This window comes from Ambystoma mexicanum, chromosome 11 (genome assembly GCF_040938575.1).
Source record: "Ambystoma mexicanum isolate Mex_15411 chromosome 11, UKY_AmexF1_1, whole genome shotgun sequence".
Lineage (NCBI taxonomy): Eukaryota > Metazoa > Chordata > Amphibia > Caudata > Ambystomatidae > Ambystoma > Ambystoma mexicanum.
This window is the reverse complement of record NC_090934.1, coordinates 1,089,700,947-1,089,728,600: the sequence shown is the minus strand read 5'-3', so window position 1 is coordinate 1,089,728,600 and position 27,654 is coordinate 1,089,700,947. Positions and strand designations below refer to the sequence as shown.

The following is a 27,654-nucleotide window of genomic DNA, read 5'->3' as shown; positions in this document are numbered from 1 at the left end:
TTTTCTGGTTAGTCAAGTAAATGAAGGATATCAATCGCACAATTTTTGTGGTGTGTATGAATGGTATGCTGTGCCAACCACGTATTGTAAACCACATATTTTGCACTAATGCCTGTTATTCAATAGGTGTAGACACTTTTCTAAACCCCTTAGCATGCCACACATATGGGATGGATAACAACTGCTGAGCTAGGACGCGATAGTGATTAGCGATTACCTATGATATGAGGTAGTGTCACAGTTCAGTGCTGTCCACAGCCCGAGCACTCTGGCAAAATAAGTAAACAGGTTTGCACTTTCACAGGAATGAAAGGTTGGACCATAGCATTTACCACAGGGATGTTAGCTCTAGAGGCAACATGCCTTGTTTGAGAATCATAAAAAGCAACTTTTACTTAGCCTCACTTTATTCCGCTTCTTTCGTACATAGCAATGATATTGTAGATTGACATGCCACCAGCAAACCAAATAAAAGGCTTCACAATTTGAAATGAAAAATTACATTCCAAAAATTTCGATTTTCAGTGTTTTGCATCCCATCGTCTTTAACAAACACATAATGGATTTCTTTATAATATTGGGTGTGTGATTGTGTTCCAGTTGAAGGTGCCATTGTTTTCCAAGAGTCTTTTACAACATGATAATGTCAGCACTATACACTATTCGTAAGTTCATATTTCCCATATAGTGATCCATCTTCGGCCTCTTGTTCTGACTTTGTGTCTTCTAGCGGTTTCTGATGATGCAATTCGATGGCCAGGATGTAGACATAAGCACCAATAAGTCCTCCAATCATCGGGGCCACTACGGGAACCCACCACCAATTATTACCAGCACTGAAGAAAAAATAACATTATTACTGTTTACAAATGAAATGTAGAGGACAATAGCAGCATACTTAATCAAGTTTTGTTAAACAAATCTTACACCATGGCATACAAACTCAAGAAGTTACCTTCATCTAATGTAATGGGTTCTTTATTTCTATGCACCTTCGATACAGTGATATGGCTAACTTATAGAGATGGAAATTTGCAACAAATGCGGGCAATTTACCACTTCCGGTAAAACAAATATCCTAATATGATCTTCAGTTTCAGCTTCGGTTACTCAGTACAGTGCCTAGAGATGGCCCCTGTATTGTGCACAATATGAATGTTGTATAAGCATACATATGTTTCCCTTTTGCCTGTCCTGTTTTTTTATATTTACTAAACATTTTTCTTCAACATTTAAGCTAGTAAGTTCTTGCCCCGATGCATTGTTTATCATTCATTTGAAAATGTGTACCTCTATATTCATGTATTTATTTTAACATGTAAATGTGGGCAATGATCATAGTGACTTTGCCAGAAAGAAATTACAACAAAACACGTTTAAGAAATTGAATAACAAATTCATTAAATATTTGAATAATATGGAACAAATGTTACATCCTTTTGCCTCTTCTATCTGATACAAGTTTACAGCCTCTAGTTCTTAGTAAGTTTATGTACAAAACAAATCTTACACTAAGTTAATTCTTTTTTCAGTACTGTGAATTTCTCTCTACATATACTGTCTTTTACTTCATTTCTCTGGTGAAATCTTGTTTACATCCTTAGGCGTCTTCTTTGTGATCCTTGCATTTAAACCATTCCTGTGCTGTACCTTGTCCTGAACTGCTGTAACTCACTTCAGTGAGACTGTGATCTGCATCAGAGTCCCACTAACAGTCATCTTACATGGTGGGATCCAGAAAGCTGGTGGCACAAACTTCACTGATCCTGTGAGCTGGGGTTGTGTTATCTGCCAACTCCCTCTCTGCATGGAATGCTTTCTCCTCAGCAGGGGATGGCACCAGAGCCATGTCATTATTGTGTCCAGCCACTAGAAAGAGGACGGGTCTGTAGTCAGACTGTCATTTTGGGAGAGTCACATGATATATAATTCATTGGATAGTTTTTCATCTAAAGAGTTTAACAATCTCAGATTCTCTAGAATGATACTGTTAAAACTCCTGGCTGTTCAGCTCTGTTTCTACTTTCTAAACCTAACTGCTCCGAATAACTTTATCCCTCCTCTACCTACCGAAAAGGTGCAACCTACTCAAATCCTGGCCTACTACACTCCCAACTATATCTCTGTTTTTGCCACCATTGATGCAATAGCTCCAAATAGCCGGTTTACCTGTGATTTTATTGAAAACCCTTTTCCCTATGGATTTTTTACCAAAAGAAATCCATCGAAAAAAACACCCTACTTATTTTTGTTTGGGGGTTCCCCCAAGACCCGTTCCCCTATGTTTTAACCCCATGCTAACCCCCTCCCCACCCTTTTTAACCCCTTACCCCTGCCCTCATATATATTTTCTTTAAAAATTCTGTATTTTTGGATAGATTTTCCTCTGTAAAAAATCTATCGGAATGTTGTTTTTCCTGTAAAATCATTGGATACCAAATAAGCCATATATCTCCAATTTCTACTGTATGGTGAACCTGATTTCATTATCATTCATAACTTTATTTTGGTTTAATACCGTAAAAGTGCAAGACAAAATGCTCAATGAAAACACTTGCACATGGTCAGATCCTCATAAGACAGAATTGAAAACAAATCATATAGATCATAACCAGAAATACATCATAAAAGGTTCATGTAGTTGTAATGCACTGTCTTTAGCTCAAATTGCTCATACATCAGTCTCTCCTCCACCTTGCTTTACTAACATAACTAGATACAGAAAAAATAACATCAATGGAATTTTCCAGTTTGCATAACTCTTCGACAATAACCAGTGAATGTAAACCTTTGTTCTCCATATAGGGGTTTAGATTTTTGTTCCTGATATCAGCATTCATAGGGCACTGAAAAAGAAAGTGCTGGAGTGTTTCAATGTTCCCAGGGTAGAATGGCCAGCACTGAGAATAACCAGTATACCATCGAGCCCTTACGGAAGCATTAAGTAAAATGCCCATTCAGAACTTTATGTACAAAGCTCTCTGTCTTGGATAGTCAATTAGGTCAATGTGTTCTTCCAATAAATTGCCTTGCTTAATCAACAGATACATGTAGGCAGTTGGTAAACACAAACATTTCCCTATACATTGGCCTGTTATAAAATCAGTGTGTGCATATAGGACAACTTGCTTGGTCAAATTGGTAATGCTATCACCAAAGATCTCCTAAATTTAACAACCCAAAAAGAGTCCTTAATACCATGGGATAGCGAGAACTTTCTGATAATTTAGAAGGTATCCTAAGACCGATCTGTATCTAGTAAGAATTTCACAAGACCAGTTACTTACCTAGAAAAACAGTGGTTTAAACCCTATGTTCCCATTGATGGATATATGGCCAAATTACATTTGTAAAGGAACATTGGGTGTGTTTTTAAGAAGCCAGAGGAGTCTTTTGAAAATTTTCAGTCATCATAATAGACTGCATAAGACCGATCTGTATCTAGTAAGAATTTCACTAGACCAGTTACGGAACCAGAAAAGCAGTGGTTTTAACCCTGTTTTACCATTGATGGATACAATGCCAAATTGCATGTATGAAGGAATATTGGGTGTGTTTTCAAGAAGCCAGAGGAGTCTTTTGAAAATTATTTTCAGTCATCATCATAGACTATGTATTACAATGGCCCATATTTTCAGCTGCAGTCACATATGCTCTTTAAATTTCTGGCTCTGGGGGTAAGTATGTTGTTACCAAACGCTTTTGAAAAGCGCAATATTCTATTGCACCTCCGCCCCAAAGATGAATTAGCTTTATCGATGTGTTTGGTCAATTTCCCAGATTTAAATCTGAAATACTATACTTGCATACATAACTTGTGCACTGAACACTGCTGCAGTATGCTCCCTTGTAGCCTTTTAATCTCTCTTTGGACCCTGCATGTCCACTCAGCACTGCTCTCTCAAATGTATCCATCACCCCAATGCTTTCCAATGCAGCCTTGCAATCCTACAGGATTGCATCCAGTCCTTCCACAAGCAGATGCCCATCAAATCACTGGCAGCATCTTGGAGAAATGTCAGCCTCCTCCCATCTCCACGATTCAGCAACTACATGTATGTATAGGCCTCATCAGTGCCCTGTCAGTTCGTGATCCGGCGCTATTAGCACCGGGGAGTTCGGTGGTAGGGCTAATACCGCCGGTGGTAATACCGCCGGCGTTACCGCCCAAGTCGTGATGAGGCCCTAACTCTTGCACATCTCATTGAACATGTCCCACTAATCCAGTCAAGCAAAGTCAGGCACTTGACTTTAAGTGCAGACACCTGATACCAATTAGCTCTCCTCACACTGATAAAAGGCAGAACATAGAGACACACTCTGAGCAAGGTGGAGCATGAGTAAGAGCAGAATGTCCGGGATGAAGGTGAACCTATTGGAGCAGAGACGGACCGAGGGATGAGAGCAACGGGTTGAGGAACCCAGGAGCTCCCTGCAGTAGGTTGTTGCCTCCAAAAGGCCGCAAATGACACGTGGGCAAGGCCAAATCCCAATGAAAAAGGCTGCATTGTGTTTCAAGGATGCCAGAGACACTACCGGGTGAATGGCAGAGTTAGGGCGGCAAGGCCAAGCCTGTGGTACTAAGCTTGACTCGTAAATTGGAAAACTGTAGAGACAAGAAAGAAACGCACACAACCGGTGATTTGGCAAGCAATATGAAAGACCAGTGTTTGTTAAGGAAAGATTAAAGTTGCAACATTATATCACACAAGTGAAGGATGCATGCGTGCAGATTAGACATGAAGAAAGGCAGACCTGTGAATGAACTTATAAGTAAGGATAGCTGTGGAACCAGTGATAATGGGTAATGAAGTGGTCAGGCGAAAGGAAGTAGCCCACTCAAAAGTCTCTGTGAAAGGTGAAATGTTTGTAGCGATAAAGTAAATGAACTGTAAAAGTGAAGTGATCAAAATTAACCCTGAGAAAAGGGGAAAGTAAAAAGGTGAACGTTGAACTTTGAGTGAAAGTTGTCCTGCGGAGGTCTGCAGAGAAAACCACGTACATTTGAAAGTCTTCTACATCAGGAAACGGTCCGAGTCTGACTGAGGGAGACCAGAAGTGTAGTATGTTAGGGGAAGGGAACCCCTAAAGGATGTGAATTAAGCTTGAGGAAGGGAGCCCCTGCAAGCGTTGGTGAGCTTTTCTTTTGAAAGGTCTGAGCCCAACTGACAGGGACCGAAGTGAACATTTGCTTTAAGAGGTCTGAGCCTGACAGAGGGGGACCGGTGTAAAACTTTTTGTGGAATTGTGATTTGAAAGCTGGAAAGAGATTCTCTAATGTGAAAAGCCATCCGGGCCTCGATCCATGTTATTAACTGCCTTTGTGTTAAGAACCTGAGTCAGAGTGTGTCATTATGCTTACGTGGACTGCCTTACCCTGTGTTGTCTAACGTGGGCAGGAGAGCTGACTCAGCCACATGTATTCTTTATATTTGAACACTCTTTTCTTTTACATACACATTCTCTTTCACACACCTTTGTACAAGAGATGGGGCTGGCATTAGGTTTTTGTTAGTATAGGCCATTATGATTTGCCAGACTCAATTAGGACTGTTTTATTTATTATTTGATGGTCGGGGCTACTCCCATCCTAGTTATAGGGCAAAGTAGGAGTTTTTCCAAACCCAGAAACTTTAATAAAGGTTTTACAAATTGTACCTTTTGTGTCAGTATCATACCTGTGATACCATGCTTCCCCTACAAACCCCAGAAGTGGAAAAACATTATCTCCTATTACTTCTCGCTGCAGTATGATGGGTTGCTGTACTATGTGGCTGGGAGTAGTTGTCCCAGGACTGAGATGGGGCTGCGGGGCTTGCAGCTGCATATACCCTGTTGTGGAATTTCAGTCCTGGGTTCTGCATTTGCTTGTGTGGATTTGTCGGATACTGATACTGTGGTGATTTTACAGGGTTAGTCACTTCTGGGGGGTTTGGGGCAATTGGGGGCATCATCTTTGGTGGTGGATGAGGTGTAAGCCGAAACGTGGGTTCACTAGGATATGCTCGGGGATCATAAGAATATACTGGTCTGCTCCTACATTCTTGCACAAAGTGTCCTGTCCTGCCGCAGGTCCAACAAGGTCCTGGTTGCCAAACCTTGGACTCATCCCCCGAATCCTCTTCCTTGTCCTCCCTATAAAACTCCTCTTCCCGTCTGATTACCTCCCATGACCGTTCTTTTGTCTAGGCACCCTTGGTAACCCCTACTTCATTCAGGTGCTTGCCTTGTGTCCTGCTTTCGATCAGGGGATATGGTAGTCAGCGCTCGTTCCACACTTAACTTCGCCATCTTCTTCTGTACTAACTTTGCTTCAGCCTTCTGCGCATGCTTCGCTACTTAATTTTCCCTCTCTTGCCTTCTCCTATAATGATGCACTATGATTGCCCAAATCTTAGCCCATCCCTTTGCTTCAATTGCTACTACCTTATCTAAATTGTTTTGCACATCCTTGTGGAGTCCCTTATGTAGCATATGTTAAACTATCACTATATTCATTTCCCAGGGCTCCCCTGTCTCTACCCTCCACATTTTTTGAATCTGGTTCATATACAATGCAGGGTCTAACTTCATGGTTAGGGCCATAATCAAATTGATATCTGGTGTGTATGGGTATGGTGACCATAACCCGTTCCATGCTCTTGCTCAACAGTCTTTACACTCTGCTCCATCATGATTGTCATTATTCATCTGTACCCCTGGATTCCCCACCTTCCTCCATATGCCACCTGCCTGTTCTCCTAGCAGCGCAGCGAATAAACTTGTCATGTCCTTCACTGCCAATGTAATTACTGCAGTCTATTTTTCTAATGCATATTTCGATTTGTCTGCTCCCGCTGTAAGTGAGGGTAATTCTTTCATTAAATTGTTTCTGTCCATATATGGCTAGTGTTCTCTATCCTCTGTGTTAGTACCAGTGGTATCTCAGCCTCCCGATTGTTCCCCTCCTCCTTATCCGCTGCGCACTCATCTTCCTCTTCTGCGACCGCTGCGTCTCTGGCTGTTCGATTTAAGTAATAATCTACACTGACGACATGTCATGGACACTCTGGATGCCCCCCAGCATTAGGGTTATCTTTGCTTGCAGCTACATGAACGTCCCTAATCACTCTAGTATCAATTTGAAAAAGAATGTCACCTTCTCTTCATTCGTCTGCACCAATTGCCACTCTCCATCTCTCCTCCTGCTCTTACACTGCTTGTGCCAGCTCTGCCTCTATTCTATCGAGCGCTGTTTCTAATTTTATCTGTGCCCTATTTTCTACTTCCATAACCAATGGGTCTTGTGTAGCACTAGCCACTGAGTTGTGTGTGACATTCGCACTAGCTGTGGAAGCTTCCTGCCTTGGTTTGGGTACATAATGGAGGCTGGTATAACTTGCTGCAGGTTGCAAAGGGAAACACCCATATGCAGGCCGTGAGGATAACACTAGGTGTAAGTATTAACTCTAATCACCTTAACTCACCTTAACCCAAAGCAGCCGACCACTTAAGAAACATGTGCATGTTTGTACATAAAGCAAGTTTATGGTACAATCAGCCGGGAGGAGCTAGAGGATGATGTAGAGTCAAACTAACCCAAGTCTCCCTGAACCACACAAACACTTCACATTATATACATTTCACAAAAGTTAAAACACTCCCACATATTTTATTACAAATCATCCCCCCACACAGGATTAATCAAACCTATACACAATATAATAGCTCATATTTGTAGCACATCCCTTTCCTGGAGTTTTTCGTGGTAGGTTGTGACATCATCACATAGTTACACATTTAAACATAAACATAATTCACTACAGGTTCCAGCGGGTCTGGAACCTTGTAACCCCAGGAGTGATTGCACATGCGTGTCAAGGACACTTCAAGCAATATGGGCAGGGCAAGAAGTTTCCTTTGCACTGGTGACTATCTCAACCACCCAGACTTATAATCTAAACGACTACCAGTTCAACACGCATGACCTCCGACACAACCTGAGAAAATTGAAACCCATAAAGTATTGGTAAACACTCCCCTTAGGTGTCGCTTCACCCCAGGTTTATTGCTAAGTCACAAACAGATGGCCGGCCCTATCTGAACAATGATTAACAGGCTCTCATGTACTTCAAAAGATTATCTCCTCCCCACAAGAATGTTAAGTCATAAAAACCCAACCTAGCTTTAACTGACCATTTTATAATGTTGCGGTTACTCATTGCCTTCCCCAAACCTCCAACCTTGATAAAAAAAAACAGTGTTCCCAGTGTCACAGAATTCACTTTGCAAAACCCTGACTGCAGGGCTTGGCCAAACTATGAAAAAGCACACCACATACAGAGCTGTACATTTATACCATGTACCCAAAACTGTCCCAAACATATGTCCCTTGAGATCCGCATGTATGTATTTCGGTGCATGCATGTTTTAAAAATACTGCATCCTCTTGACAGTGGTTCCTTCATGACAAATCTCCTTTCTCGAATGCGCATTTCAAAGATCTTCATGGTCCAGTTTATAGGTGTTTGTGGCACACCATACCTATACTGTATTTATATTTCATCTGGGGTTTTTACATTTATCTTGCTACTCACGTGCAGATCTAAATGTATCAACTTAAACACAAACTAACACTAAATGTAACACATATCCTATTCTCATTAATTATGCTAGATACATGTAAAATTAGAACATCACACAAAATTTGCGGCTCCCCTAGTCACCAATTTGGTGCGTACAGAATGAACTCCTCTTTCTCATTGAGACCTTTCTTGACCACCCCGCATTTAGTTCTTTTTGATTCTCTGGGGCATCTTCTAAATCCTCAACCATTCTCTAGAGTTTGAGGATACCCTGCCTACTTTTGAGCTTTTTCCCTTTATGCTTTGCTGCCAGATACGTGTACATATGCCCCAACCCACCCCTGTTATTTGATCCCTCTTTAGTCCATGGCTTGTACATTCCCCTTTTTTATCCACGACCCACTCGCAATGGAATTTGAGAATCTTTTCCTGGTACTGCAGATGCATACTACACATATACTCAAGTGGGGTACTCATAACTCTTCCCACCTATCTCCTTACCAAATATACCTGTATCTCAGATAGTCGATCAAGCGGCACCATTCTGCCATATCCTCCCAGTGTTGCACACACTACCTGCATCCCATCCCAATCTCCCCTCATCCCAAACCACACCCTCCTTGTCCATTCCTGCTCTCACACACTCACCACCACACACCCCTATTCATACAACTGGGCAAACATCGTCAAACACCACAACAATTTGATTTACACATTAAACCACAATTAATACCCAAAATATAATCAAGATAAAGACATTTATTTACACAATGGTTTAGACCCTTCCTCTATCTCCTTGCCTCCAGACAATGGAATTCCCCTCCTCACGCCCCCTTCTGCTGGTCAGAGGGATCCCTGGCCCTCTATATAATGGACCACTACTCTACTTGCAGCACAGCCTTCCCTCTTGAATGAGTGATTCCTTTTCCTCTTTTTTTTTAAATCCCCTTTCTACTAGTTAGGACGCCCTCTTTCCTCTGGTCGGAGGAGCTCTCTGTGGCCACTATTATAAAACCAATATATCACCACATGGTCCGCTCTCTCCACACACTCGCATACACTCAACTTTACATTTCTTCTCTCCCATTGTTTTCTCCCGCAAAGGTGCGGTTGTTTTCTCCTGCTTGGGAGAACGTCTATGCGTTCTCCCAAGCGCCTCTGATGCAGGGACTTCTTCAATTGCTGGCACAGCTGGGCACAGCACCCCGCTCCAATGAACAGGCATGCCTTCTAGCAACACAGCACCTACAACACTCCACAAGTCGGGCACGTGGGACTGGTGTGATTAATCTAATGGCGTTGTAACAGATTCCCCAGTGGCGACGTCCTCCCATGTGGCCAGGGGATGCCAGCCGCTTTCTGATCCTGTCTCTGGAGGCGGCTTCATGAGGGACAACTTCCGTGGAGATATTTTAGCTCCATTGGTCAAGATGCGGTATTCCCCTCCTTCTCATTAAGAAGACCCTCTGGATACCGGAATTCCTGATGGCCTATTGTCATTCCAGTAAGGCCTCCACCTTTGGCACAAACACCTACAACTCACACATACCACCTGCTGTTTCTAATATGGCTTACTGTAAACATCCAAAGAAAAAAACATTTGAGAAGCAGAAGCCCATTGACATTAATGGACTCCTATTCCCATAATCACTCAGGTACTGAGGCAAGGAGGAGGATGAGAAAGTTTGTGCAAAGTGATCAGTGCCCAAAGTACCATGCAAAGGCTCGTTTTTCCAAGCCTACATTGCACGGGACATTTAAAGATGGTCACCACACTCAGATGTTGAGCAGTGCAGGAGAAGAATACATTATCCTCCAGGCAGAGGCTCGTGAACGCGAGACTCACAGAAAAGGTTACTGGGACAGAAGAAGGTACACTGCAACAAGCAGGAAAAACCGAGAGGAGCTGCGCAAAAGCTCCTGGGTGACAGGCCGCTCGTGAAAGCATTGTCCATCCGTCCTGATTGAGACTGGAAGCCAGCGTTTGACCGCTGAGACATACAGAACGCTGGAGAAACCTCAACTGGCTCCAGGTTGGAAAGTGAACAAAGCAGCTGTTCCGCAAAAGCTCAGGCAGTCGGAGACACAGGAAGAGACTCAAGAGTTGACCCAAAGCAACTAGCGACCACAGGGCATTCAGATAAGCATGCCAGCCCGCATTTGATAAATGAGATTGTTAATGATGAAAAGAGCACAAGAAGAATATTTGAATGCAGTCAAGACAAAGTATTATCGCAACACCCAATAAGAGGAATGTTTGTATGCAAGCAAGACACAGTACCAAGACAAACCCCAATCCAATAAAGGTGCATGAGTTGCCAGTGTGGGGGAGAAGTCTGAGCAAGTGCTACAATAGACAGATATACTAAGTACCTCACGGTATAGGCTGTTTTTGAATAACGAAGGAACTGCAAATCGCTTAAGAGAAGACCTGGCAGGCAAGTACACCAGGCAGTTGAACTTATGTAAAGATTCCTGGCAGGAGAGTATACTAGGGTATCTGAAATGAACTATAAAAGAAACCCTGGCAGGGGAGTATACCAGGTGGATGAGACCTGGCAGGGTAGTTCATCAGGCAATCTGCACAGTTAAAGGAACACATCTTACAGAAAGACTGTTGCAAAATGTGTGATTTAAACACAACCTTTGTGAGTCCAGTGAAGAAACAAAGGAACTATTAAATTAAATTAAAGTGTAACTTTTGCCATCTTATTCATGACACCAGGGGAAGGGAACTGCCCCCTGGATCCAAGGGGTCTTTACCTTTGAGAACATTTTTGTTGGAGTTATTATTACCTTCTTGGTTCTGAACACTTTTTGTCACCATCAAGAAAACTACATTTCCTTGCACCATTTGTTTTGTTTTAGTATGAGGGTTAGGAAAGGATTTTTTGGATACAAGGATGGCTTTTCAGTTACTTCCTGACATAGAATGATCTTTCTTTTTGATTTTTAGGTAGGGATGCTGCTCTTAGAATATGGCCAGTTATGCAGTTCCTCAAACCGTTTCTGTTTCAATAAATGTCTTTACTTGAGAATATGAATCGCTTGTGTCTGACTCTCATTTCCAACCCCTCACACTGGTCACTGCAGACGGGCGCCTCAATCCAGGAGGCGCAGTGGGGAAACCCCCGGCCTCACAGAGAGTCTGGGATTATGTTGAGATCAACAATTTTGTAGGTTGAATGACCCATAACCTGACCGATAAAAACAATCCCAAGTAGGCCAAATAATTGATGCATGGTTTGCAAGGAAAACAAAGTTTTATTACGTGCAATAGTATCAGACTGTCCAGTAGAACCAAACAAACACGGGGCACCCCCCAGCCAAAGAAGTTACATCTTTTATAGCATAAAACCATAAATTAACAGAACTATGCATAACAAAAATATTACAAAATGGTCCCACACTCCCCACTGGCTAATGTCTATACACAATTCTAAAGATCCTCTATAGTCCATTACCCTAATGGTCACACATTATCTAAGCACATTTCCCAAACACATGACCTACTACATCGATACTATGAAACTTAGGAGTTGATTAACTACCAGGGACATTATAACCATTATGCTTTTTTTTTAACAAGTAAAATATTCTTGCCCATCATGTGATGTGCACTTGTACGTCGGATACTGATCAAAGTGTGAACAGCGAGGACAACTCTGCTTTGATAATACAATGGACCCCCTCATTATACAAGGCATTGTGGCAAGCACAAATAGCTCCGTAGCCCTGAAGATACATTTATTTGGTATCACCTCTTCTCCGCCGGTCCTAAATCACGGGTCACCCGTAGCACATCTCCCCCATTATCTCTCTGGGAACTCAGATACCCATGAATGGAGTGATCGGGGCACGACTCTTATGTCTGAATGTCATGTATCTATTCATCCCTAGAGTGCAGTGCATGTAGTTCAAATAGTATGACCGTCCTTCGAGTGAAGGCAGTAGTGCTCTTAATCTTCACCAAGCATCTTGACATAACAGATCCCCATGTCCTGCTCACATGAATTTAGGCTTCAAAAGGCACATCCCTACCCTTCCTCCCTGGACCCAACATTCCCTTCCCATCTCAATGTGGGCACAATAGATAATAAGAATCTGCAGTTTTTGAGAGGCGGGGTCTTTGCAGTTAATGCCAAGGATTTCACAACCAGGGATAACCATACATGGAAAAGGTGAGGATTGTATATGTTTTTTTTTTAAATAAGAGCCACACTTCCACCTTTCTTTGCTGTTCTATGGGTAATAAAGATTTTACAATCTAACAGGATTACAGCCGAAATAGTGGGACTGGAATATTCATTGAGCCATGTTTCAGATATGGCTAAATAATACATATTGGGCCTCATTAGGACCCTGGCGGTAAGGGGTTTGCGCCAGCGTTAGCTGCGCCGACCCCTTACCGCCAACTACGAGTTCCCATAGCGCCATGGTCATTTTTCCGCCCGCTTTTTGCGGGCGTAAAAATCCATGGCGCTATGGGACCTTGGTGTTAATTACGCCACCGTAATTTACGGTGGCGTAATTAACTCCTTCCCCACTCCCATTATACCCTATGGGGCCGAAATGGGAATGGGGAAGGGTAAATGGGTCAATGGGGACTTACCGCCCCGCCGACCTCGGAATGGGGCGGTAAGTCCACCATCCGCCATGGCGTAAACGGACTTTACGCCATGGCCGGAAAGTCCGTCGATGGCGGAAAAAATCCGCCAGGGTCGTAATGAGGGCCAATGTGTTGTGGAATAAAGTCCTGGATCTATAAATAGTGGCATGGAACTGAGTGGGCATTAATTAGTACCCAGCAAGATGACTACATAGTTCTGTTTGGCTGGCTGAGACAATTGCATGTGCTAAAAGTAGCTTTACAGTTGTTGGAGTATAACTTCTAAAAGCCAATGGAATTTGGTAGTCAGTTATGTAACATAATATGTCTAGTGTGTTTTTATTTTTGATTGCATTGGTTAATATACATTACCTTTTACAAACAATCACTACAAAGCATCCAATAAAACAATGATTCAAATACATAACAAAATTCATGATTCGAAGTACAAAAAAGTCCATCAACTTACATAACATTTAGACATCACAGAACCTCAAGTTACATTCATATGACATTCCCTTTCCTCTAGAAGTTTAAATCAATTTTAACTGAGTCATTAATCTCACAAGTGCAATTGTGAGCAGAGTACAAGAGCTTCTGAACAGCCACGTCCAAAAATCTTGTACCTCAATCAAAATCTGTTCTATGAATAAACATTCTAAAATAAGTGGAGGTGATTAAGTGCGGGACTCTCTAGGATTACGTGTTTCAGTGTTTTCATCTCTTCCACTTTCTGACAATATTGACAGAAAGCTTACTCACTCAGAAGTAACTTCCTGATGGTTAATATTTCCCTAGTCGTAATCAAATTAAATCGAAATATCCTCAGCTAAATGCACAAACATTTTGAAGGTGACTTTTTTAGATATGGGGTCAGAACTCCTCGCAACTGAGTGAACAAGGGGTCATCTGTGTGTATTTTTATAAGTGGCGATCTAGTCCTTTTAAAAAATGATTTTCTTTATTCTACAGGGATTTTCGATCAGATGAAACTTTGTTAAACCCAATTCATCCCCAAAACTCTTGACATTTGTTCACAAACATGGTCACCACATTAATCTGCAAATTCGGGACTATAGCATTCTGATCACTATAGAAAGATTTCTCCATGGGTACCAGTGTTTTATTAGAAGATGATATTAGCCTCCATCTGGCTACTGCTTGCAAAGATTGTGAAGCAAGCTCAAAACATATGACTGCCACAGGGACACAATTAGAAAGTTTCAAAACTGAATGCCATAACCTAGCTTCTCATTTTTCAAGGAAATCAGTCATCGAGAATTGCAATAGCTCAACTCCATATACAATTTTAGGGATTGCTTTCTGGTCAAAATACTTAATTAAAGGTTCCAGAGTGAATTTTGCAAATGTATTATAAAATGTTCTGATCTGAGCAGTCAAGGCGCCCACTCTGTGTTTTAGGTATTTCCAAATAAAAGCTTTATTGTATTTAGCAATAATGGGAAAACCTAAATATACTAGTGTGCCTATCGTCTCCAATTTAATATTATTTATGTGCTAAATAATTACAACAGGACCTGTTTATAAAGACATTTGTTCTGGAAGTGTTTATTTTTTATCTCTTTTACCATAGCATGAGCCACCAGATCTCCAGACTTTGCCTCGCCTCTCATATGATCCAACAGGACACGCAATCGAGCAGCCTTATAATGCAACAGAATGTCAGGAAACCCAAACCCACCTCTGTCTCTAGGGAGTGTAAGGGTCGTCATTTTCACCCTCAGGGTCTTATTTTGCCAAACAAATCTGCAGATTACCCCCATCAGGTCATGAAACAATCTTTCTGGGAGCTGTCGCAGGATGGAGGTAAATAAATACAAAAGACGGGGAAGCACATTTATTTTGATGGTGATCATACGCCCATCCAGGTTAATAATAAAGGGGCCCATCTTTTCACATCCTCTTTAAGCTGTTCTATAAAGGGAATCATAGCTCATTTTCACTACCTCCCTCAAATCTCCTGTGATGTGGATTCCCAGATATGGGATACTTTTATGTTATATTCTCAAGGCCAAGTATCTCTTGCGTGGGTCTAATAGGGGTCTCCGCATCCGAATGGGCATAATGCATGATTATTGCACATTAATTTTTAGACCCGACAGGTGGCCATATGCTGAAATCTGCTCCATGAATGCCCGGAGGGACTGTATTTCCGTGAGGTAGGCCAATATATCATCTGCAAAGAGCGATAATTTACACTGAATCTCCCCACATGATATCCCCTTAACTTGTGGCTTCCCGCAAATTCCATCCGCCAAGGGTTCCATGGTCAGGGGATACAGCAGCAGGGAGAGATGGCAACCCTGCCACATGCCCCTTGTGAGTTCAAATACTTCGGACAGGTCCCTGTTTACCTGCACTCTTGCCCTGGGTCCACGACAGCGCCAGGACCCATCTACGGAAGTTCAAGCTGAAGCCCATCCTCTCCAAGACCTTCATCATAAAGGGCCATCGTGCCCTGTAGAAGGCTTTCTCTGAGTCAATAGATACCAGGCAGGCGCTCTGATCCCCAACTGAGTGCAGTGGATCAAGTCCATCATCTTCCATAAGTTGTCCACCCCCTGTGGCCCTTGGATGAAGCCCGCTTGATCACCATGTATCAATGTTGGCAGACCTGTCTCTAGCCTCGCTCCCAAGACCTTTACGAGAATTTTCACATTGTTGTTTAGGAGGGATATGTGTCTGTAGGATGAGCACTGCCTAGAATATATTCCCTCTTTTTGAATCATTATTATTTTGTCCATCAGTATCGTGTCTGGCAGGGCTTCCCCCTGGAGGCATGCATTGAAGATTCTCACTAGGTAGGGTCCACAAAGCGTTCTAAACAGCTTATAACATTTAATTGAAAACCTCTCTACCCCTGGGACTGTTCCGGCCTTCATACCCTTAATAGCCTGCAGAACCTCTTCAGCTGTAATGGGTCGAAGTCTTCTACCATATCTCGAGACAGACCAGGGAGAGGAAGCTCCTCTAGGAAAGTGTCTATTTGTTCCCCTTCCCCCTTCCACCCATAAGTGTGTAGATTGCTATAATACTTAAGAAATTCCTCCACAATTCCCTGGTGATCATACTTAACAACGCCTTCCTCCGACATGATGCCCCCAATCATTCTCTGTTTCTTTTCCTCCCTCACTCTCCATGCCAGAATCTTATCTGCCTCATCCCCTCTTTCGTGGTACCGATATTCATCCTATTCGAACAAGCAAGTCAGACACTCTGCCAGCAGAATGTTTACAAATGGTATCGATGTTACACTCCCTCAATTTAGCACAATCGGGTGGGATTTCATATCCTAATAACCTCAACAGCCCGTATTCATTTAGAATACTTTCATAAACAATTCTCAAAGGGTTAATCAGGGATACAACATCAGTACGTTGTTCATCAATAAAGTCAACCCTTTCAGTATCCCTGCTGGAAATAGAGCGTATGCTAGGTACTTCAGAAAACAATAATAAAACATTAGACCTATTTAATATACTGGATCTTCATCCAGAAGAATTTGCTCTAATAGTAACTCTTGGTTGAGTTTTGTGGATTATTCAAGGGAAAAGATGGCCTAACCAACTCAGCCTTCTTTCCATTTTGGGACGTCTTTGGTGGACTTCAATGGGACACATGCCTATTATTCTCATGTTCATAAGATGTACCTCTGAGAACACTATAGGTACACCTTTCACCAGCCAAAGGCTGACTATTTAAGTTGGAACCCTTCACTTTCAGAGGAACGACATGCGAATTCGGGCCCTCTCATACCGGACCATTATTTAATCGTTGGGGAACGAGGCTTCCTTCACAAACAATTCCCATAGTCTATGAGTGATAGGACACTCGCCCATTTGGTAACACAATCCGTTCCTTGCCAGCCAAAGAACTGACGTGCAGATCTGGACTGTCCACACTCCTTTGTATCGAATCCATATTCCAGCCCATTAAGTATAGACTGATCACCAAACTGGGTCTGACAGCCCACTGTAATGCAAGGGCATGAAGGAACATCAGGGGGAGGCCTCCTCATAGTTGTCTCTCCTTTCCTTCTCTGATTGCTCCTGATGCACTTTTTTGTTCTTGCCCTCTTTCTTGCTTCTCCTAAAAATTGGGGCTAATCGGGGGATCTCCTTGACAACCTCTTCAACCAGATGTAAATTCCGCAAAAATGTGTGCAAGGGATTCAACTGTTTCTTTTTAGTTCTCATATTCTCCGATTTCTTTATTTTAGCCACCTTTTTAGGATTCCTAGGACCTCCCCTTTGCCAAAGATTTGCTTTTGGACTTTCCTCTCACCCCAATATCTCTTCAGACTCAGTCACATGCAATAATTCCTTTTCAGTCATACATAATGGCAGTGCATTCGAGACAGACATGAGCTTGACACAGTCCCGTGCTTGTCAAGAATAATCACGTCTGGATGTAATTCGTTTGAATATGGTATCTGCTTTACTTCAAATCTTTGATCCAGATTATCCTTTATAGTCATTAGTAATGCAGTGTGTTCCATCACCTCCATTTTAATATTCTAGTATAGTTTTACGAACAAAGATAATGCAAAATGTAAGGCTATCAGGGCCTTATTACTCAGTTCACCCTCTGGATGCTGCCTCAGCATAGAGGAGCTCTCACCACAGTTGGATCTTACAGGTGAGGGTGAAAATGAGGCATCAGTACTTCCCATCTCTCATTCTTCAAAAATAGGCGGCGTATTTAAGCCAAAGTTAAACAGAACAGCTTTTACATTTAAATGCACAATGAATTCATCCTGTTCATGAGCTGCCATAAACACTGAGGCGGCTTCCATGCCCTCACTCCCCTCAGTCATAATGCTACCCACTCCCCCAGCCAGCAAAATAAGTTACTAATTGTGTGTACATTCGTACCTGGAGCAGAAGCTCTGGCAGTCTTGGTAGTGTTCACTGGTTGCTCTTCAATAGCCTCACTAGGAGAAACCGGAAGAGCGAGAGAGGCAGAGGCCGAGCTAACTCCATCAGTGCCTTCTCCGCATTTTGTAGGAGAGGCTCTGGCCTCCTTCTTCAGTCATACATTTCAACATGTAAAGTTCTTCCAATGCGGTAATACTTCCAGGCCCGGACTGCCTAGACTTTACACTCCTCACAGCACTCTTCTCATAGCGCACTGTCCCTCGGAGGAGTATTTATGGGATTGTTTGGTGTCACACGCTATCCAGTCACCTTTAACACGCTGCCCAGACTGTACACTCCTCACAGCACTCCACTCACTATGTCTTGTTTTAATGGGCGGGTATGAGTATTCAGGGGCAGAATGGTAATGTTCCTGGTGAATAAATATCCTGACCACAGTTTAGCTATTTTCTTGCGCATTCTAAACTACAGGAATTGTTTTGCGTTGCCTTTTGTAAAATATGTCACTAAAGAAATGTTAAGACAGTTAATTTGTGGCTGGCCTGTGTTGGATCCCACTTGGCTTTGTTACAATGCCTTCAAGGAACTTAAATCTGGTGGTTCCATGTTTGTTGTACTTGGCCCAAATCTTTGGAACTCCTTACCTCCTTCTTTGGGTTGAAGAAAATCTGTAACATTCTGATGCTAGCCAATGACTCACCAGTTCACAATCACTTGCTCATCCCTTCTATGTGTATACTCTGCCCTCCCTTTCACTACTGTTAATTATAAGCCTATGGATCATAAGGGCCAGGAGGATAGCTCAGGGGCAACATGCTTGTCTTCAAATCAAGACAACACTGAGTAGCACAGGTTTGAAACCCCGTCCCATGCGGCATTCAGGCTGCTTAGGCAAACCCATTTCCTTGGGGGAGAGCAGTCAAACATGTGAGACAACATCTTTGTTTCCTTTATTATGCTGGGTGGATTACTTGGAAGTGTGAAAGAAGTCAAAAGGTCTATGAGTCAACAATCCTGGTCCAACCTTGAGTAATGCACAGGGTTGATTTACCATGATGCAAAGTGTCTGCTTAGGAAAATGAAACACTCAACAGATAGCCAACAACCGGAGAAGTTGAAGAATGACTTTGCAGGCACATCCTACCTACTGGGGGTGCATGTAATATGAAAGGTGAACATTTGAATTCCTTAGAAAAGACCATAGATTTGATAAGAACACAACTAACATTGAAATAGGAAGTAATCAAGATAAGAATATGGAAATGTCAGTTTGGTGACCCAAACAGCACCAATCATGTCATGTTGCGCTATTGTTATTTTAAAAGTTAATAATTACCTACTTTTGGAAGGCTTAACAAGAGTATGCTTGAATGTGGCAACAACGACTAGCCTTACCTGGAAATGACTCTGTGCACAGCAAGAAATGAGAAAGGGCCTGTCCCTGCGAGCAGCCTCTTCCCAACCTGAAGGATACAGGCTAGAGAATAGTGACCAGAAGGGGCATATCCAAAAGACAAAGTAAAAATGCTGTAGGGAAAAAAACCTGTCCACAGAAGAAGGCCAGATCTCCACGATGCCAAACAAGAAACATGCGGAGCAGAGTAGTCCAGGTCAGTCAGCCGAAAGACAACAGGATCATTACTAAGGAGAGAAGGAGGAACCCAAGGTCCAGAATATAATGGCTCTGCAGTGAGTGGATCCAATAGAGGGCAGAACCCAAACAGCATAAGGGCCACAGGGACTGGAAGCAGGGAAGGTATCAGGAATGAGCAGGACGAAAGCAAGGACACAAGGAATGGGCAGGCATGGGCCAGACAGGAAACAAGAAACAAGAGCGTTGTGCAGGTAAAGCCTTACAGAAGCATTGAGACGTCCTTGTTTGTTCTTCTCGTCAGGTTAAAAACCTGATTTTCTGGGGATTGTTGCTGCCATTTTGGGAGAGACGTATGTGCCATACCTCTCTGCCATCTTGGAATGGGATTGCAGTAGCACCAGCTGTGCCATGCGGACCAGCAGTGTTATCCAATTCATAAAACTAGGACTTGTAAGAATTACAAAGTCTGCCCTGTTACAAATCTGGAGCTATACAGGGAAATTATGCGCCCACACACAACAGGTACTTAAAGAACAGAATGCGATTCCAAGATGGCAGCCAGCACCCTCTAGACGTGCCAAATGCTGCTCCGACTGCCTGCGGGGTATGGAGACCCTTTCTACCACCATGAAAGCTATCCTCACCTATCTACGAGTTGTGGAGTGGAAGTGCAGCAACAATGGGAGATGAGGCGGGAGACGGAGGCAAGGCTGAGGGGTCCGGGCTCAATGCGCACCCCGGCCAGGGCTCAGCTCGCATGCACCCGGAAAAACTGAGGAGGGAGTAGAACAGCCTGGAGATAGACTACCCTCTGGCACATTTGGTGGCACCGGGCTGCCCCCTCGCTGTTCATATTGCAGTTGCAGAGGCCATTAGGCCTTGGTGTCATCGGCAGAAATGCCAGGAAGGAGGGAGAACTAGAGGCACGTTGGGCACCTCCGAGTGGCCCCCCGTCGACCACATTGCTGTCTGGGGGACAATTGGAGACCCAAACGCAGAGCCCTGCAAGACAGAACTGTAAACTGGGACCTCCTACAAAGACTGGGACCCTGAACAGCTGGGGAACACAACTCTTTCCACCGGGGGTGAAGGAGCAAAGCAGATATTCGCCCTCGGAGCAGGTGGTCCTTGGCAAGATCAAAGCGGAACGTGGTATAGCTCCCAGTGAAGCCCGGGCATAGAACCACAGGTGAGCCAGGTGGCCCTGTATCACAACAAACAGGGACTGGTATGTAGTTATTGTTAATCATATTTCTTTATCAAAGTCTATCATTGTGTTCCTATATCTCACCGTGACCAGAAGAACACCCTGGCCCTCCAAGATGTTCTCACCCTACGTTGCGATGATGCACTGCCTATCTTAAAGGGATAGGGAGGGAGATATACTGATCCTACAGACTACAATGAAGGGGTTATTCTCAAATAAAACTGCTTTTTCTGGGAACCATTCCCAAGAAAACAACAGAGCGGGGTCTTCTTTGGTAGAACAGTTGGTGGGGGGAATATTCTAGTTGCTGGTATATAACCAGAACAATTTATTCCCCCCATCATGAAGTGTGCTGAACTAGACTGTAAAAAATGTTTTTCATAAAAAGGCAAACTGGGATGCCTGAACATAGGCCAATTGTCTACTAAGTCAAAATGTATAAATGTATTGTTGTTTTTAGTTCGAATGAACTTTTACAACAGTGCAAAATAAAGTTTACATAAGTCAAAACAAAAATACTTCAATTCATCGATCATCCACATAAATAGTTCATTATCAACAATAACTTCCATCATCAGCGATATTGATTTATCATCAATAATGGTATTCTCCTTATTACATCATGGCAATCACTGGATAATTTACATTCATTCATACTTGATATCAAGTCACAGTATGAATTTTCAACATATGTGTTCGCATTCCATATTTACATTATTTATCCGGATACATATCAGAAAGGGTCAACATCTACACACATTTACGTAATCAATTAATCTTCACGGTGAATAGTATTTCAAATACTGTTTCACTGGTAAGGACAGCAATTATTCTTTATGTATTGGCAGATGATTTAAACAATGTTATCACTATCTGCCAGACATTATAAAAAACAATAATCAGGGCTTCAGATGAGGTGTTTAAACATAGATTCCAAAAATGGACAGAAGGTACAGAGTCAAAGTGATGATAATAACGACTGAACCTACATCTATAAACAGATTCCATTTTAGGACACCAAGTTAGTATGTGTCTCACAGTCTCCAAGTTTCTCTCATTTCCACATATGGAAAACATGTGTTGATCATAATCAAGTTTCCATTGAGATCCATATGTGGCTCTAACTGGCAATTGATTGAGTTGCATGAGAAGACGCAATCTGCGCTCCTTGGGACATGGGCATCTAACTAAATACATCTGAGGACAAATACTTGTAAACAATGCCCTCCAGATGCACATAGTTACGCAGTCCACTCAAATGGATACATTTATCCTCCCAATCTTTCATCCATGCTTTGGTTTTAAAGGCCCTTTTAATGGTGTTATATCTTCCGCACTTGGAGGGCTCCAATGACCAATTTATTGCAACATAGGAGGTCATGCACAGTGACTCATGTGTTAGCTATTTCTTTATTTGATTTAAATTCAACTACATCTTTCCCATTAAGTAATTGGCTAGTAGGATGACTCAATGACTTCAATGGTAATAAGGCTCATTGGCATTGTATCATAGCTTTTAAAGACATCTAGCCAAACCCAGCTCTTATGTATTGCATAGGACATGTGGAGGGGGAGACGCAATAAGATCCACCAAAAATAGCCTTCGACATTGTCCAGCCAAGACACATTTTCAAGAGTGAGGGCTACAAGCCCATAGGACACTACAGGGACAAACCACTGAGTATACAACAACATTATTCCCTTTAATGTGTAGCCAGCGTACTGAGAGACATATTGTCATACTAGCAACGTAATTTGCCTTGTTCGCTTTGTCCTACTGTCAATTAAAGGTAAATAACCAAGTTTGCAATCCATCTCCACACCAAGATAATTGGATGAATTGGTGTAATTGATCATTACCCAGCTTATGTTCATGACAGGTCTAACCTTCCTAGATGAAATAAACATAGACTTAGTGTTTTTTAGGTTAACAGTCATGCCATATTCGGCTGAAAAATGACCCAGTTCTTTTACTATGGCTTTCATACCAGTTATGGTATGATCGACTATCACCTGGTCATCGGCATAATTCATCAGTATACAAATTAAAAAGAAGTGCAGCCAGAAGACATCCCTGCTTAACACCCTTATTAATGTTTATCGGACTAGATAGTCGACCATTGGTATCAAGGCGGGCGTGGGCTTTGTTATTCTGATGGAGCTTTATAAGGATCTCCAAAGCCAGGATGGACATTGGGGATCACGTAAATCTCCTACAGTTTAATTCGATTTACCCTATCGAACGCACAACTAAAATCAACAAATGTTACATATGTTGAGGGTCTAGTTCGCTGTTTAGCCCTGTTCAGAATGGCATCAAGGAGTCTGATGTTATCTAAGGTACTTGATCCAGTACGAAACCCAGACTGAAAAGGATGGAGTATCTGGTTAACATCAGTCCAGGATTGTAAGTGTTTCAAAACAATGGCTGCAAAGATCATTCTGGTGGTGTCAAGAAGCAAAAGTGTCTGATAGTTTTTGGGGTTAGTTCGGGAGCCTGCCTTGTACGCAGGAATCAATATCGAGGTGGTCCTTGACTCAGGAATACATTTTTCATGGCACACCTTTTTATACAAGGACATCAAGATAAGGGACCAAATAATGGGATCGGATTTGACAACGACAGAGGCGAGGCCACTGGGTCCAGGGGCACTGGAATTATTGATAATGTCAATGATCTCACTCCTATTAAATCTCAATGGCCAAGGCTCTGTGGTCTGAACAACAGGGTCAGTTATTTGCCTGCCATACATATTTGCAGCGAGATAGTCTACTGCATAGGTTGTGATAGGCTGCAAGGCGCTGTGTGGAATCTCGCACGAGCAAGCCTGTTGGGGCTTGCTCGCGTGAGATTCCACACAGGGCCTCGCAGCCCAGTAACCCCAGACACAGGGGTGTTTTACAGCATGCCCTCTGTGAAGATTTCTGGACTTCCAACTGCTATTGAGGATGACTAAACCACATCTTCACTGAAAAAAGGGACAGGGTTCCGGCCCCCAGAGGAACAGAGATTGTGAATCCTGCAATGCAGGAGGGGATCGAATAGGAGGTGTGTCCCGGAAAGTTGGGAAAGCCCATGGGAGACTTAAGGAGCGACCGTCAGGGGCAAGGAGGCCTTGGCAGACCTCAGAAGCAGCAGAGTGAAGGGGCTTTGAAGAAACAGGGGGTGCATATGAGGAGAGTCCCCCCACGAAGAGTGCGGTCATCCCTACGGGAGTACTGAAAAGCACAAAAAGTGGGAAGAAAGCAGGGGGCTTGGAAGCACCCCCTTGCAGGGGAGACGGCACCAGCAGCCGAGCCCAAGCTAACACAGGCAGATGCCGAAATCTAAGGCAAAGGCGACAAGGCAGACTCAGCCGGGGGACCCGTAGGGCATCCTGCCGATTATATGGGCCCCACGGAGGTGAAAGGTATGGGTAAGGCAATGGGGGGCATGGAGGAGGAGTGAACGGGAGCAACCCGAGCCCCTGCTTAGGCAGCACCTGCACATGAACATGATGTCCCTACAATCCACACTTACAAAGGCGTTTGAGGAACAATTTCAGTTAATGAGGTCAGACCTCAGCGCGGCAATGACTTAAATGAGGCAGGAACTGGGTGAATTAGGAGAGAGGACTGACCTCTTGGAGAAGGGGCTAAAGGAGATGGAGATGGATACCAAAGAGAACAGTGAAGCAATAGAGCGTCTGAATGTAGCTACCAGAAATCTGGAACTGCAAATGGAAGATTTGGAAAGCGGATCCTGCAGAATCAATATATGGATCAGAAAACTGGCAGAGTCGGTGACAGATAGGGAGTTGAAGACTCAGGCACAGGAACTATTTGCCGGTAACGTGGGCAGAGGAGGTAGGCTTGGACCGAATCCACAGAACAGGCAGACTCATGAAGGGCTCGGGAGGGAGACCCAGAGATGTGCTGGTGGGCTTCACAAGTTATTCCCAGAAGGAGGCAGTATTGAAAGCAGCACAGGCCACGGAATCACTTGCGTACAAGGATACCCGTATACAGCTTTACTAGGACTTGGTGGGGACCACGCTACTGAAGAGGAGGCTGATGGGCCCGGTGGTCAGGGAACTGGCCCGCAGGGGCATTTGATAAAAGTGAACCTTTCCATTTGGATTGCTATTTGAGTGGGAGGGTAAGCAGAGGCTCATTACCACCCTGCAGGAGGCTGAGAGTTTATTGCAATCGGAGGTTAATCAGAATGCTCAGGGGGATCGGCCCCCACAGTCCGAGAGAAGGCCGGGACCCAGACCATGGGAATGGGAGACAGTGGGAGAGAAAGATAGGCGAAGGCCCCCTCCAAGGGGCCCCCAACCAAGACCCTAGGGGAGCAGAAGACGTAAAGAGCCCAAAGCTTTGAGGGGTAATTGTTAGTAGGATAGGGTGAGAAGCCCAAACCAAAGAATAGGGGTGGTGGAAACAGAAGGGTGGAAAGTGGAGGAGGAGGGGGACCAGCAGTGACCATGCTGTCTTGGATTTCAAGAGGGCAGTATCGCCCGGTGGAACCCTCCTCGAGTAGGAGGGCAGGTATGTGGAGGAGAAGGACCTGGTTAAGAGGGGTGTGATGGGGAGCTGGAGTTTGGGGACGGAGGGGACAGGGGAGGGAAGGGAGGAGAAAGCATTAGGGATATGAAGGGGGGAAGGGGAGTTAGTGGGGATAAACGTGGGTTGAGGAGAGGGGAGAGAGGGCACCATATTGGAATAGGGGAAGATAGGAGAGGCCTATGGAAGAGTGGGATAGACCCTTTGGAAAGTCAGGGACAAGGTTGGGAACTCTGTCACTTTCCACCTTTGGAAAGTCGGGGACAGGGCTGAGAACTCAATCACTTTCCAGTGGGCAACACATAATTTGAGGGGGCTAAATCCCCCCATAAGAGGAAAAAGTTGGATCTGTTCACTAGGAAGTCAGGCACAGATATACTGGCGCTACAGGAAACTCATATTTTGTGGAGGGAACAGGCGCGCCTCCACTTGCAAGACTTCTCCCATATATTCCACCTGTCGGGGCAAAATAAAACAGGCGGGGTGGCTTTAGCACTTCGAGACAGAGTTGACCTTTGGTTCATGGACTCCAGAATGAACAAAAGGGGTAGGTATATTATCATAGTGGGGAAATATGACGGAGTGGCTTATACACTTATTTCAGCCTATGCACCCAATTTGGGCCAGGACGCATTTCTCAGGGACCTGCTGGAAGTTCTTGTGGGATTTGCGACGGGCCATATATAATTATGGGGGATTTCAATCTGGCCTGGTCTGGTGAGCTGGACAGGTCAGCAAGAGGGAACCGCTGCAGGAACGGTTTGAGACACTGGGCCTCATTACGAGGAAGGCGGCCAACGTAATGTACGTGCTGGTAAGGGAGTGGCACCATACATTCCGGGCCGCCACATTATGAGGTCTGCAGCGGGTCCCGCTAAGGACGACTGGTCTGACCAGGTGTCCTTAGCAGGACCCGCTAGCAGACCCGTTTGCTAACAACTGGCCCTCATTAATGGGCCCGTTGTTAGCATCCTCCCCACTCCCATTGAGCCCTATGGGGGCTCAAATGGGAATGGGGATGTACCAGGTCCGGGTCCTGATAATGGGAATTACCGGGCCCACCAAAGTCGGCATGGCCCGGTAATTCCCTATTTCTGGAACCCGGACCCGGTACCTGATATGGGGCTAGCCATGCCGCTAAAAGCAGCATGGCTACCTCCATACTCGTAATGAGGCCCACTGGGTCTTAGAGATTGCTTTGAGGGGAAAACATGGCAATAGGGAAGATTTCACCTTCTTCTCAAACGTACATCACTAACACTCCCCGATCGATTCCATTTGGGTATCGGCTCCGCTCCTGGGGGAAATCACAAAAATAGAGGTGGGTCCAATGGGGATTGCAGACCATGAGGTAGTGAGGATGCCCATGCATATCTCGGGCCGAAGGCAGGGGGTCAGGAGCCAGGGGAACTGCTAAGGTGCCCAATCCTTAGAAGGGAAATGGAGGACAAGATGATCTCCTACTCTGAACTGAATAGGGTACAGGACATGGGGAGGTGACACAATGGGGTGCATTTAAGGCCATGATAAGGGGGAGGTCATTGCGGCCAAGGCTAAAAGGGACAGGCAGATAAAGCTACTGGAAACTCAACTAGAGGCGGAAGTGGAGGACAGCAGTAGAAGGCTGGCGGGTGCCCTGAGTAGGGAAAACCTGAGGACATAAAGGCAGGCGTTCAGCCATCTAAATGTCTTAAGGATGAAAAGGTCAGAAAGAGCCTTGTTGTCAGTACGCCAACGATAAAACATCAAGGCTGACAAGCTATTGGGCTGATTACTGAGAGGTGCAGCAAGTCAAAAGACGGTGACTGCGGTAGTAGATGAGCAGGGCAGGTGCCACACACTCACGGAGTACATTCAAAACTTTCAAAACTGTTTTGCGCAGTACTACACTGATCTGTACTTGACACAAACCCCAGCGGGCCAAAAACAATACACTTGCAGAGCAGCCGAAAACAATAAACTTGCAGAGCTTGGGGGATGAGCAGAAGGAGGAATTAAGGAGAGACATAACCGAGGAATGTGGTGCGCAGAGTAATAAAGGCTCTGCCCCTCAACAAGCTGGTGGGCCCAGATGGTTTTACAGCAGCCTATTAGAAGGCCTTTGCGAGAATCTTGGTCCCTCAGCTTGTCAGGCTCTACAATCACTACCGGGAAAGGGGAAGCATCTTGAAGTCGATGGAGGAAGCTAAAATTACCCTTATCCCCAAACCTAACAAAGACGCAACCAGGTGTAGCTC

General features: G+C 44.0%; 1 protein-coding gene across 2 annotated transcripts in view; it reads right to left on the bottom strand.

Moving 5' to 3' along the window:
* Positions 1–389: 389 nt before the first annotated feature.
* The window catches only part of AQP9 (aquaporin 9), a 386,487-nt gene continuing 359,222 nt past the window's right edge, over positions 390–27,654 (bottom strand). Inside the window, exon 6 of one of the 2 annotated variants that reach the window (XM_069624351.1) lies at positions 390–836. In XM_069624351.1, coding sequence (XP_069480452.1) covers positions 653–836 — 184 coding nt within the window. In that variant the 3' untranslated portion in view covers positions 390–652. The remainder of the gene's footprint in view (positions 837–27,654) is intronic. The other variant, XR_011279784.1, reaches the window with a different exon arrangement.